The sequence below is a fragment of the Amyelois transitella genome, chromosome 6 (assembly GCF_032362555.1).
Source record: "Amyelois transitella isolate CPQ chromosome 6, ilAmyTran1.1, whole genome shotgun sequence".
Lineage (NCBI taxonomy): Eukaryota > Metazoa > Arthropoda > Insecta > Lepidoptera > Pyralidae > Amyelois > Amyelois transitella.
In genome coordinates this window covers 8,392,394-8,407,126 of record NC_083509.1, presented here as the reverse complement: position 1 = coordinate 8,407,126, position 14,733 = coordinate 8,392,394, and the positions used below count along the sequence as shown (strand labels likewise).

Below are 14,733 nucleotides of genomic sequence, written 5' to 3'. Positions count from 1 at the left end.
TTGAAATTTACTAGTGAATAATGTGTTCTCGTATTTTGTTTAAGCTTTAGTACTTTCACATTAACAAAGGATGCATTAATGCTTTTTCAAGGCTTTTTTTATTGCTATGTTCATAGATCGTGAATTCATTACAATAATTTTAAGCGTCGCATAACGCTTAAATACTTATTTGAAATTATAAAAAAAAGAGATGCGAAACACATGATTAATAAACTATCACGTTAGAATTTAAATGCAAATGAATGATAAAAATATTTTTAATCTTTTTTAGCTTTGGGAGAAACACTACAATTCATAGTTTCTTTTATTTTTGCAGACGATCATAAGGAGATAGTCTACTATTGTTTTATACTAACAATATACTAATAAAACAAAAGGTAAAAAACATTGTATGTTATTTTTTGTTTTCATTATAAATTGTCTGTTGCTCCCTTTTACATCTTGAATCAGTTTATTATTGTTAATTTGTTTTTGACACTGTTATATTGAATGTATTCCGAATTATGCTTTCTTATTTTACTTTGAATGTATGGTGCAAGTATATTTTAAACTGTAGAATTAGCCTACAGGGCGATGTGTACAATTGAGAAGGAAAAAGACAATGATTGAAATTATAATCGGTTACCGAACATGTTGTTTTATTCATTTATGCCCCATAATTGGAGTGGGTGACATTCATCTATTTTTCTATATTCTACGAGTATCTCATCTTCGCATGTTACCGGTTCGCATGTTGCACTCCACAGCAATGTTTCGGGGTCCAGGGTTCGTCTTCAGACTATCCTTTTTTATAGATATTATAATTAAGCCTTTTATTTAGAAAAAAGCGTTTTCTTGATTTTATGACATATATAACGTTTTTTGCCATTTTAAATCTTTCTCCTGACATCAGCCCGGGTTACGTCGTCACCGTCGTGATCCTGGATTTGAGGAAATCAGATTTTTACATGAAGCGACTGCCGTATGACCTCCTTTGTAGGGTAATTAACTCGTATTGGATCATGTTTAAAAGTTGCCATTATAAATAGGTAGGTAATTAAACTTAATTAAATCTGATATAAATTTATACCAGTCTTTACATAAGTACGTCGTATGTGTACTGGACATGTCACACATATTGAGCTAGCCCCTAAAGTTTCCAAAAAAGCTATGATTAACAAATATTTTCTTTTAAACAGTCGGTGTTATTTGGAAGGCAAAAAAATTAATGTCATGAGTTTTGTGGAAGATTTTTTTATTAAAAACATAGGTTCGAGCTAGACCTACGAGTATAATATATCACCCGTAACGTTCTTTTGAGCAGGTTTTGGTATTTGCATATTTTTTCCAGTTCCTTGCATATTACGGAAATTTAATTACGTTAGAATCAAGTACGACTGGATGAATTTAATATATGTAGGTTGGTAGCTAGGTAGAATAAGTATTTCAATGGAAATGAAAATAACCAAAGTAAAAATAATTTTAATCATCAGCATCTCTAGTTACAAGGTCCTGGGTTCGATGCCAGATCAGGGCATAATGGACATATCAACACACATCCCAATCCGCGAAGTTTCGTACTTATGTGCATATGTTAGGGATAATTTGCACATTTGCATAAGTAAAAACTAATAGGAATTTTACGCGGGCGTGCTTTCTTATGAAATAGTATTTAATAAGTAGTTATCGCAAGTCGAGACGAAACGATGTCTACATAGCTGCACTGGAAAAGTCCAGCCGTTGTTCTATTCCGTGCTAGATTCACTAGGCATTAGGGCTATGAAGAATGAATACGTCGATATTTAGATCGGATTAACCAAGCTTTATTGGTTTCCCACTCGACACGGTTCGCTGGATCGCCTAATTTCTAGTAACCTGACTCGCCTATGGCATTACCTGTCCTATTGTGTTACATTTTTGAAGTAGCCCAAGAAACCGTGATGATTGCATTATATGATCAATTTACATGTTGTAGTCTTCACATATATACATACATATAATCACGTCTATATCCCTTGCGGGGTAGACAGAGCCAACAGTCTTGAAAAGACTGAAAGGCCACGTTCAGCTATCTGGCTTTAAGATAGAATTAAGATTCAAATAGTGACAGGTAGCTAGACCATCGCCTAAAAAAGAATCCCAAGTTTGTAAGCCTGTCTCTTAGTCGCCTTTTACGACATCCATGGGAAAGAGATGGAGTGGTCCTATTCTTTTTTGTATTGGTGCCGGGAACCACACAGCACATTTATATCATAAATAGCTGTTGCTTAAATCGGTTCTTTGCTTTAGGCGTGAATCGTGAAACAGACAGACAGAGTTGCTTTCGCAACTATTAAGGATTCTATGAGTAGGGATGAGTAAAGAGTCTTATGTCTAAGCAAAATTATATTACTGCAAGTTATATGAAAACCCGGTCGGTAGTTTTTGCGTGAAAAAGTATCAAACACACTCACACATACGCAACTTTCGTATTTATTATAGTATCGTTGCACTTACGGTGGTAGAAAATTTTGAGTACACGAACAAATAAGGAGCGAGGGAATTGGATGTAACGTCATACAGTGGTCCGTCATAATATGCCCTGCAAATATTGCAAAGACCAGATGGGAGTCGCTTTTTGGATTAAGTATACATCATCTGATTTATTCCACTTCAGGAACTTGGTCATAGGCGTATTCCGGAGTTCTCCTCAACAGGTGAGGACGCAACCGGGTCTTATGCGAGGAGAATGAATGATGATCAAGTCAATCAATCGTAGCAGCAAGACGTAACTAGTAAATTCTATTTATAAAATAACTTTTGTAAAAAGAGAACCGCCTCTAATCAATATCCTCCTTTTTTGTACTTTCTCGTAAGTGTAACAAACACTTTCTTGAAAACCGCATCCAAATCCGTTTAGCAAAACGCGAGCTAATCCCGAATAAACATGCATACAAGCATACATACAAACATATGCTGGTCAAACTGAGAACCATCCTTTTTTGAAGGCCTCCTCGTGTCGAGGTAATTCTTATACACCATTCTCCTAGCGTTAGAACTCACGGCGTCCTAATCCTCATTTTTCTGGAGAGGAGCCCGGTCGTAAATTTCCACTATATCTTCAATGAATTAGGTACAAATGACTCGGTTGAAAGATAGTCTCGCGGTCGCGGAGCATAATATAGGACAAAAATCTGCCAATTTCTTATCAATTTATCACTGAATTGACCTAGGTTAAAGTCGTAAGTACATATATATAGGTACTAACATACGGAATAGGTACATATGTATGCCTACGCATGTAATAAATCCGGGGACGGATTTTGGAGGCTTTAAGGGAAAAAGATTTGTTTACAATTCATAAGGGCAAATAATCGGATATTTTTTGACTTACTTGAGTACGTCAAAAATATTCGATTAGGTACGTAGGTATTTTAAAAAGTATAAAGGTTCATTCAAACATGGTAAGTAATATAGGAGGTTCTTGATCTAAGCATGTGTGATAATATAATTCAGGTTAGAGTTTCCAATTATCTTATTTACCTCATCTTTAGTAAAAGGGGCCTTTTATTTGCTTAAGATGTGATTGCACTAATTATGTCACAACTGAAAAACGTAGATGTCACAAGAATGAGTCGTACTAGAAATGGCTTTAATACGAACCAGAGGCATGCCGGCTAAACAAATAAAACAGTATAAAACCAACTGTTGAGTGTGTTGAGTGGACGTGCGGTCTCCCGCGTTATACTATCAAACCTTCGCGTAGAAAATGCTTACATAATAAAAAATATTTTTTTAAAGTTTATACCTATAGATTTTTCAAATGCCAACATAAAAAAATATATGTTTATTTAAAATTGTATTTCTTAAAACATGGATGAAGCATTCGCGCATGTGGAAGGTGGTGTCGAGAAAAACAAAAAGGGACTTGTCCCCCCGGATGGTGGTTGGGGGTACGTTATCGGATTAGGAGTGGGGTTTACATTCGTGAGTTTATTTTTATTTTACAATTAATTGCTTATTTTACAATTGTGTTTACAATTAAGAGCTTATTTTTTAAATTTAATCTCTTCCTTGGCCGAAGGCTTCAGACAGATCTCCTATCCTGTACTTAGTTGGGCAAAACTTCAGGAACTAACTCTTGTGGGCTAATAACCTGTCACTTTTTCAATCTCAATTTCCTCATGAAGCCATACAGCCTAACGTGGCCTTTCAGTTTTTTCAAGACTTTTGGCTCTGTCTACTCCGCAAGGGAGAAAGTTGTGACTATAAGTATGTATTATGTGAATATAGTACGAATAGGCGTACAACTCCATTGATAAGTTAATGATCGTTTTATTAATAAAGACTTATCTTTTTCTCATTGAGAAAACAATATTCTATTTCTGTCATGATCATTAAAAAAGTATATATACTTAATGAATCCACCTTGGTAAAAATAAATGTCAAGTCTAGGCCTCATTTCCATAAATTAAAAAATAAAATGAATAAGCGATTTAAAATGAAAACTTTGAATATTGTGCGTCACTTAAAATTATTCAATTTATAGTAGATTTTTCACAAGTGACTTTGTCAAGTTACTATATATTGAAAAATTGCCGGATTGTTAATGAAGTAGTATCTACTATCGATATATCATTAAACAACAGAGAGTGTTATTTTTTCGTTTGAAAAGACGTATGAACTTTACTTAGTTACTTTACACACGCATAGGATAAGCAACTCAAGGATCGTGGTCATAGGTGGACTCTCCTTAGAGGTAAGTATACAACCGGGACTCAAGCCAGGAAGACGATGATGGTTAGGAGGAAGTATTAAGAAGAACACTAGGATAGGTAGGTTCATACCTTTCACAAACTTAGAAAAGGGGATTCCTTTCTGTTAGATTTTCTATAAACGACAATATGCGCGAGCGAAACCATGGACAAAAGCTAGTCGCCTATAACTTGACTCATTGATAACAAAAGACGTCGTGTTTTTTTATATATAGCACGAAGTAGTAAAACGACTACCTCCATTAAAAGAAGAAATTACCGCGAAGCCGATATCTGTATCATAATAAATTATGCAAATCTAACTTATAAATAAGTAAGAGAACCTGATTTATAAAATTTTGCTTGTACTAGTTCAATGTGAGCAAGCATTATTAAGGTGATAAACTTTTTTCTGGTCGCCATTAACTAATTACATTTTGCAACACCAATTGCGGTTTTCATTGTTATTTTGATAGAAGTTCACTCTAAAAGCGAATAAACCACGGGAACGTTTACAGAATATTTTACATTCTACTTCTGAATTGAACAGAAATAATAAATGCTAATGATTTTAACGTCATTGGTATCTTAATGTATTTTATATAAGAAAAAAAAATTGTATCAATGACGGTAAAGATTCTTCCAATATCTTTTGTAATTTTAATAATTATTTTATCATATTGCGATAAGGAACATAATTTTAAAAATGTCAATAGGTATTTTTAATATAATATTTCTAGCTGTACTATTTATTGGATTTTGTTCCCGTGGGATAACCCAATAAAAATCTTTTACAACTGCTGCCTAGCCTCATACAGAGAAGTGGGTTTTCCTGTAATACTAGTTTCTATAATAGTCTATGAATAACGATCAAAAAATAATTTAAAAAAAAATTGCTGCTCCCTAAATGCACCACCGAAAATTGTATATCAATCGTTATTACAAATATTTTCTTTTTTATAATCTAAGTGATTGTATTTGTGTAAATACGTTTAGTACCTATCTATTGAACTAAATAAATAAATAAAATTTATTAGTAAGAACAAGTATAAAATTAATGTAGTGTGTATCTGGATTTTATGTTTTGTTAAGCAATCACATACCATCAGCATTTATCATTTTACGTTGTCATTCATCAGCAAAAAATACTTGCAAACTGTACGTCATTGCATTATCAAAACTACAAAAAAAAAGCGCGTTAATGCACTTGTTTGTGACACTAGAGGTTACGGGTTTGAATCCCGGCTAGGGCATGATGAGAAACGAAATTTTTGTAATAGGCTTGTACTTGGATGTTTTACTATTTATGTACTCGTAATAATTATAAAATATAGTATCGTTGAGTTAGTATCTTGTAACACATGTTTCGAACTTTTTTGAGGCTATCTCAATCTGTGTAATCTGTCCCGGGTATATTTTTTATTATATAAATATAACAAGATAATATAACAAATAAATTAACTAAAGAAAAATTTTTTTAAGAATTTTTTTTTCAGTAGACCCGCGATAGGAAAATAGACAGAATGGAAAGAATAAAATATAGTTATGAACGAACGAACCTACAAAATATTAATTTATAGTAATAAATATAAAATAACCTTCATGAACTGTATTATATTAATAGGTTTTGATCCGTGCTACTCAATACTAACTACTTATTAGTATTGATACTGACAACCTGTCTTGTTAAATTTTTCCTTTTTATTTTCTTTTCTTCCATACTTATTAATTTGTGGAGTTATTGAACGTTTTCCAAAATTAAAGTTTCAAATTTTCAGATATAGCTATAGCAAATGTAAAAATGATTACAGTTTTATATAGTAAAATTACTTTAAAATTTGCCTCTTTATCTTTTTTTGTCTAAAAAAACTGGTTAAAAATAATTTACTTGAAGATTCCTCAATCACCCATCGCCTCTTCCGAAATTCAAGTTGGAATTGAAAAGTGCGTAGAAGAAATTTGACTAAGCTGGCCCACTTACGTGTTGCCGCGGCTTAGTAAATCGTAAATAGTATCCTTTATTTTAAGTTTACCGATAAATATAGAATTTGTTTAAAAATACATATGGATTGCAGTGATGGAAAAGAATTAAAAATATTGTTTTTGTTTCAGATGCTAGGTTTCGGTTCTTCAAATGCTTTTGGCATCCTTTTTAATGACTTCTTCTTAGAACAAGACGGTGCTAGTGGATTACCTCTAGTCATTGGAGTTTATAACGGAGCACTTTCTTTCGCAGGTATTTTATTTACTTATTTCAATGATTTAAGCGGGTGCAGGGTTGGGGAAAATATATTTTGTATGTATGTTTGTAACACGATAACTTTCGAACCGATTTTAATGACATTTAAAAGGACCGTGGATCCTCTGTCAATAGAATTTTTAAATTCGTACATACATACATATGGTCACGTCTATATCCCATGCGGGGTAGACAGAGCCAGCAGTCTTGAAGACTAAATGGCCACGTTAAATTCGTGGAGCATCAAAATTGATTAAGTCGTTAATAAGTCCGCGGTGAACAACTATTATAATACCTACTAACTTGAAAAAAATCTTATTACAAATTGTTTTTTAAGTGCAACCACGATTCAACCGACACAGATATTAATAGGTATACTTTCCAAATAAAAATGATAGCTGTTTACTGAGTCTTAATTGATATGTTTGTCGACATAATTTATAAGAACAATGATTGTGTCAATCAGCTCAATGACGAAGCTGTGCAAGACGCAAGTTTCATACTTTTATTTGAATAACTATTGTATATTTAGAGCGCATATATTAGGTGTCCTTCCCATGTTAATTTCCAGAAAAAAATATTTATTCTTAAGAATTCGTAAAATCTTTATTTTAGCCATATATATTTTAGCCATATATTGCAGAAAGAGTTTATTATTTGTAAACAATTTTATTTTTTACTACATTGTAATGTGAATTGTCGTTTACGATGATACGCCTAGTAATAAACCAAAAACAATAAAACTGTTCCTCATATTAAAATATAAATATATGTAAATTGATTAAAAGGAATGAATGAAATGAGTGAATGAGATCAGTGTACTCGGAAGTTATTAACGAGTTTTTTTTATTTTTAACTATGGTACCTTTAGAAAAAGTAGGAAGTACAGTATCATCATATTGTGGTCTTCATTTTATAAGTTGTTTTGGTCATTAAGAAAGCGGTTCTATTCTATTCATGCATTGTATCAATTAGTGTTCAATGGTTTTGCCTCTCAATTTTTTAGATCAATCTATAAACTAAGCTCGAATTACTGCCCCTAATTGATGGATATAGGTCTCAGCACAATAGCGGCTTGTATTGTTTGACCTGATTAAGCTTACGAACCGATTAACTTTTACTTTTAAATTGTGCTTGACTTTTGCCCCAAATGATTGACATCCATTTAGAAATCAAAAGAAATTTTGTTTCCGGAGATTTTAGATAGGAAAACAAATAACCTTTGTTAATTACATCTTCTGGATTGAATTGTTTTCACTTCCAAAAAAAATTGTAACGAAATCGATTCAGTTTAGTGTAGTGTAGTTTATGTTATATGAGCTAAGATACATACTACATTTAATAATTAAATAAATTTTATAATCAATTCGCATTTTTTACAAAGCATTACATTCTATATAATATAATCCATTCTTCCCACCTCATCCCTTGAGAGATGGCTATTAAAATAACATACATAACTGAACTCAATTGCATTAGGTTTATTCGCGCACGTGTAGATAATTAAATAGATTGTAGGTAAATCTTGCGACAACATGCAATTCGATCCCCCACTTTCTACAACCCACTGTCAATCATTTTTAGACACACTGTAACCCGACACATTCCTTCCATGTGAATGCGTATGGAATTAATAGGAAACCATTTCCGTAAATTTTATATCGATCCGGATGAGGTTATTTATGACTTTATTTTTGTGATTTACTCTTCAGTCTCGTAAAATAAAAATACAATGTTATTCCCTTTTTGTGAATATCACATAAAAAGCGAATAACATTGTATTTTTCCGAATTCTTTGGTATTATTAGAGTAAGAGGGTAAAAATTTAGATTTATCGCAATCCCAATATAATATTGAGGGCTAATATATCTCCCATAATTACATATAATCTTTTCAAAAATCTTCTTTTCACCAACTTGTAAGTTATTCCAAAAAAAAAGGAACCGTTAGATATTGTTTCAAGAAAACTGGAGACGATTATCCATAAAAATAATTTTTTTTCTTATAATTTTCATAACATGAGTGAGCATAAGTTACTGGGAGAAATGTTTTATAATAAACCACAATCACAGAAATATCTCCTAAACACTAATTATGTAACTGTGTTATGAGAGGTCTAATATTTTCATACGACTTTGTTTCGCTTTCATTTAAGCATGTAGGTGACTTTTCGGGTTTTGATTTAAAGTTGTGATAATTACAGTCATAATTTTACAACTTTTCATTATTGTCTCAAATTCTTAAATCTTTGCATGGTGCGCGTGGTGCAAATGAGGTGGACAATTGATTTGTATAAATTTTCTTAAAGTTAACCTGTCATTTTTGTCATTCCAGGTTTTCTAAGTGGTATAGCGTTGAAGAAGTATTCTTTTCGCCAAGTTGGCTTGTTCGGAGCAGCACTTTTTGTTTTAGGAGATGTCCTAACGATATTTGTACAGAAAACGTACCAACTTGTCATTACCTTTGGCGTTATCAGAGGTGAGTATTCTTCATTATTTACATTATACAATTTACATTGTTCTTAGCATATACTGCAGGCGGATTAGAAAAGATAACCATACCATCTTTATAGTGGATGTCGTAGGGAGCGGAGTTTATTACATAAGTAACTCTTCTTCATCAAGTTGGTATTACATTTATTGATACTGCCACCAGGATATATCTGATTTATTTCACGACACGGCCTCTAATAAATCGTCATCATCATAATTTCAGTCGTCGGATGTTCACTGCTGAATATAGGCATCCCCTAATGACTTCCACTTCCACTCGCTCTGTTGGAGACGACCGGCTAATCATAAATACTGAGTATATATGAAGACCATCAGATAGCTCTATAACCATTGACGTACTATAAACAACGTAGTAGTTTATAGTTGATCGAAGACTATAACCGAATATACTTAGAAAAAAAGATTTGTTAAAGTATCACTACAATGCATTGAAAAAATCAATTGAGAATACCTGGTTTTTGATGAAAAGAAAAAGAGAATTCTGTTTCTTCATTTTGTCAATACGCTCTACGGACGTAATAGGCGGACTTGAATGAAAGTAAACGTTCATCTAGTAACATTCATATCTCTAGTGTAAAGTTTCTTCAGCGTAAAATAACGATTGACAAACATAATAACCAGCATTTTATTATCTCTAAATAATAGAAATCCTCTTCAAATTATGTCATTTAGAGTGAATTGTTTCAGTTTTACGTAACTAGATCAAAAATATAGTTTGTGATAGGTAAGTAACTAAATATTTCATTGTTATTTGTTTGTTATTTTGTTTGTTTTATTGTATTTGTTGTAATTCAATTAATTGATTGATTATGTTGTTGTGCCTAACAAAAGGCCTCTATGATTTCTTTAATTAAGAAAGGATTTATCAATTGACATTATAAGGGGGCGGAAATAATTAATACTCTTTATCGGGGCAACAGGCGCATATCGATCTTTTCTGGCCATTAACCTCTTAAGACTTTATTTATTGAATATCGTTGATCTCGACACTCTCCTCAGATTTCAGAGTCCTTTCTATATGGATACCTACCTATGACATTGTAGCTATAAGTATTTTTGAGAAATTCGTTTAGTAAATTGGCTGATTTATAAATAATTTTAGTCACCTTTCCAATTTTATGTATTTACGAAAGCAGATTTTATAAAGATTATTTTTTATTATTTAAAAATACTCACAAGCTGTTAACTTGTTCTTATGATTTAATTTGTATGGCAATATTCGCTTCGTAATTGATTAATTTAATTTTTCTGTTAAGATAAACTATATCTATTTTTGAAGGAGTTCTCCAGAATGAGTTATCTGTGGATTTTATATCATTAAAGTATAGATGCGTTCTATTGATATTTATCTATAAAAAACTAATAACACATGTAAATATTTTAGGATCAGGATTCGGCGTGATGATTCCAGTAAGTTTCACCGCGTTCAACTGTTACTTCACTAAAAAAAGGACGGCGATGATGAGTGCGAATCAGACCATGAGTAGCATGGCATCCATAACGTTTCCAATGCTGGTGACTTTTCTGCTATCGGAGTATGGATTCCGATGGACCCTCGCCCTGATCATGGCCATAGATCTCCATTTGGTCTTTGCAATGTTGGTGATGCATCCAGTGGAATGGCATTTAGTTAAATCTGAGGACCCAACTGTTGATATAGGTAAGTGAACCAGTAAATAAAATTTGTGAAACAATAAAAAATAAACATGTTTTAAAATTAATTCTAAATATAAGCCTGTTGTTGACAAACATCTGACGACCTCTGTGGCGCTTGTCTGTGACACCGGAGGTCCTGAGTTTGAATCCCGGTCAGAGCATGATGAGAAAAGAACTTTTTCTGATTGGCCTGGGTCTTGGATGTTTCTCTATATAAATATCACTACATAGTATAAAACAAAGTCGCTATTTTAGTCTGTTTGTCTGTATGCTTAAATCTTTAAAATTACGCAACGGATTTTGATGCGGCTTTTTGTAATAGGTAGAGTGATTCAAGAGGAAGGTTTTTATGTATAATTTTTTCCGAATTTTGCACCCGTGCGAAGCCGGGGCGGGTCGCTAGTTTTATTATAAAATATATTATCGTTGAGTTAGTATCTCGTAACACAAGTCTCGAACTTACTTTGAGGCTAACTCAATCTGTGTTATTTGTCCCGTATACATACATATATATTTTAATTTACAATCATTTTAAATATCTTTTTATGTATATATCTATCTTTTTAAAATATTCTTTTCATAAACAATGCTATATTGTTATGGTTTATGGGATAGACTCATACACTTGGGATTCCTCTTGTAGGCGATGGGCTAGCAGCACTATCTGAATATCAATTCCATCATGAAGCTATACAACTGTACGTGGCCTTTCAGTCTTTTCGCTCTGTCTACCTCGCAGGAGATAAAGACGTGACTATATGTATATATCCAATGCTGTGCTTCGTCTGTTTTAGCGTTTGCATCATCAAGTTAATTTGCTTCACTGCTTTTCTAATGAACTTTGTACATATTCTTAGGAGATTTTGTCTGTTTGTGTGATCATGTTTACATGTTTTTAATAAAATTAATATCAATGTTGGTGTTGCTTTTGTACAGTGTTGGTATGTGTAACGTTTTCAGACCAACCATTGAAATGTGATGTCCTTAATGTAAGAAAAATACACGTCGGTAATGATGAGTCTGTTATAAAAATGTTGTCAGGTGATGTTGAAGAGGTCAAAGAAAACAAGGTGAATAGTCGACATGAATCTATACAGAAAAGTATTATGTAAGTTACTTTTATGACATCTTGAGCAAGTTTTGTATTACATCTATAAATCTACATAATCAATAAAATTCTGGTTTTTATATTCCAGAAAAGTAATATGTGACAACGTCGAATTAGATCTTTTGAAAGATCCAAGGTTTGTAAGTACCTTGGTTGGGATTGGATTCGCTTTTGTATCCGACGTGACATATTTGGCAATGGAACCAATGCTTCTGTTCTCATATGGATTTTCTCAAGTAAGAATTTATCTGTAACACATACTATATTTTGAGTATGTTAATTAAAATTTAATCGTTCGGTTAAAATTTATGATCTTTAAAATAGAAGTTAACACTGTACTTTTTATTATGTATTCAAATTACAAATGAAAAGTTGAATCGATTTTACAACTGTTATGAAACATCTTTATACCACTTCTGATGAATTAAGTAGGTGTTTGCACCAATATATTTTATTGATGGAAAGATCGTTAAAAGGGATCATTAAATCGATTTCAGATGGAAGTAGCAACTTGCGTCATGGTTGGTGCTTTGGCAGATCTGCTGGCCAGATTTGCATTTGCCGTGTTCACTTATTTTTTTGTTGTGGACAGCAAAAAGCTTTTCTATATTGGCACTTGCATTACCGTTGTTCTTCGTATAGGTTTGTATATTTATTTTATTAGGAACATTATAATCAATTACAAATATTATTTTAAAATTAGCAGGATCATCAATCTTGGAGCGTATGATACAAGTACTTACGGCTTTAATTTAATACTATGTTATAGTGTAGAACTGCTTATGATTTAGATTGAGACTCTGAAATATATATAGTATTCTTGAAATATGTGACACAAAGGGTAAATTAATCACATATAATCATGATCGTTCAAAACCTAAAGGCTTTATGTTCACATTAAAAACTCCTCGTTCTGCAATAACCTTTCCATCTATCCCTTGCTCTTATTTTCTTAAAGGTCAATGTAACAAGCCTGACCTGACATCACAGAAATCATACCTTTACATAACAATAACAATTTTTTGCAGCTCTAGTGAGCTCCAGTGATCTCTGGTACGTGTTCGCTGTGACAGCTATATCAGGGCTAGTCAGGTGCACAGTACAAGTGTTGTTTCCCCTGGTGCTGGTGGCTGCAGCGCCTGATAGGTTCCCAGCGGCATTGGCGCTGCACATACTATTCTCAGGAGTTCTGATGTTAATGGCAGACCCGCTTATTGGTGAGATTTTTTTGTTCTTATTAACGGAGGTGGTTTATAATCGTTTTATTGAGTAGCTTTTACAAAGGTCATATTTTGGAACATTAGGCTCCAAAAATAATTTCATCATCCCATACACAGTTATGTAAATTTAATTTTTTTGCTAATTAATAACGAAGAACAAGACTGAGACCAAAAAATTTTAAGATCAACTTCAAATTATTAATTAAGGACAAAATAACCTGATCGCTCAGTAATTTCTTATATAATAAAAATATGACTTTAGAGCATTAAAAGAAATGTCTTTTTTTCTATATTTTTCCAGGTGTGCTGTATGACGCTACAGGAAGCTACATGTACTGTTTCCTCGCGATGGCTATTTGCTGTTTAGTGTGTATTGTGCTGTGGACCATAGAGTACTTGGTGTATCGTAAAAAAAGATCCTGAATAATGTAACTAGCTTTATTAAAAATGATTATAGGCACCCCTATTAAACCTGAATAATTATATTTTATAATATTATTATTCAGTATTCTATAGTAGCTACTATGTCTGAATATTTAAATTATTTTTATTTCACGATATAGAGGAACAAGATTTAGACTTTGAAGATAACAAGTTCAAAGTCTAAATGTTATTTGATATTCCTTTATTTTTAAGTGATTTTAAAATCAGGTGTCATAAAAATTAGAATTACAATTAAACTGACTGAATGATATTTAAGAAATTATAAGATTATTATCATCAAAAGATCATCAAATACCTTAAAAAAATTTACGATATAATTAAGTAAATGTGAAATGTATTTAATCCGAATATATTTTCTATTCCTAAGTAAGCGAATTAAATGGATAATAATATTGTCTATATAGTCATAGAAGCACGTTCTATACTGCTAAAGTTAATGATTTGTTTTTAAAAGTTTATTCTAGATATAAATTTCACCTTTGAATATTTATAACCTTAAAATATAGGTACCTATTGTTAAGCCAAACAGCTGATCGTGGCCTATCAGTCTTTCAAGACTGCTGGTTCTGTCTACCTCGCAAGGGTTATAGACGTGATTACCTATATGAATGAATGAGTGAAAATATACTCATTCCTAAAATGTTTTTGACAATTTTTAACTTTAGAAATAAAACATCCAGTTGTTTTTTTAAATGAAGATTATTAAATCATAAGTATTCATTATTTTACCACTTTGCTTGTATCTTATTTATTTAAGGCAAGAAAACTTCAATATACCTAAAAACCTCAAAGTAACAAAATAATATCGAGGTACGAATAATAAATGTAAGATTTCTTATAA

General features: G+C 32.2%; 1 protein-coding gene across 1 annotated transcript; it reads left to right on the top strand.

Moving 5' to 3' along the window:
• Positions 1-3,666: 3,666 nt before the first annotated feature.
• On the top strand, positions 3,667-14,145 carry LOC106131261 (monocarboxylate transporter 13). Its single transcript, XM_060944771.1, has 9 exons — positions 3,667-3,945; positions 6,825-6,948; positions 9,286-9,429; positions 10,849-11,124; positions 12,162-12,228; positions 12,317-12,464; positions 12,726-12,870; positions 13,257-13,445; positions 13,750-14,145. The coding sequence occupies exons 1-9, from the start codon at positions 3,832-3,834 to the stop codon at positions 13,869-13,871; spliced, it is 1,329 nt and encodes a 442-aa protein (XP_060800754.1). The 5' UTR covers positions 3,667-3,831; the 3' UTR covers positions 13,872-14,145.
• The last annotated feature ends 588 nt before the right edge of the window (positions 14,146-14,733 follow it).

Excerpts from the sequence above, each read along its gene's own strand:
- LOC106131261 (XM_060944771.1), top strand. The coding sequence starts at position 3,832 with ATGGATGAAGCATTCGCGCATGTGGAAGGTGGTGTCGAGAAAAACAAA. Across the intron at positions 12,871-13,256 it reads TACCGTTGTTCTTCGTATAG|CTCTAGTGAGCTCCAGTGAT; the intron begins GTTTGTATATTT and ends AATTTTTTGCAG. Across the intron at positions 13,446-13,749 it reads AATGGCAGACCCGCTTATTG|GTGTGCTGTATGACGCTACA; the intron begins GTGAGATTTTTT and ends ATATTTTTCCAG.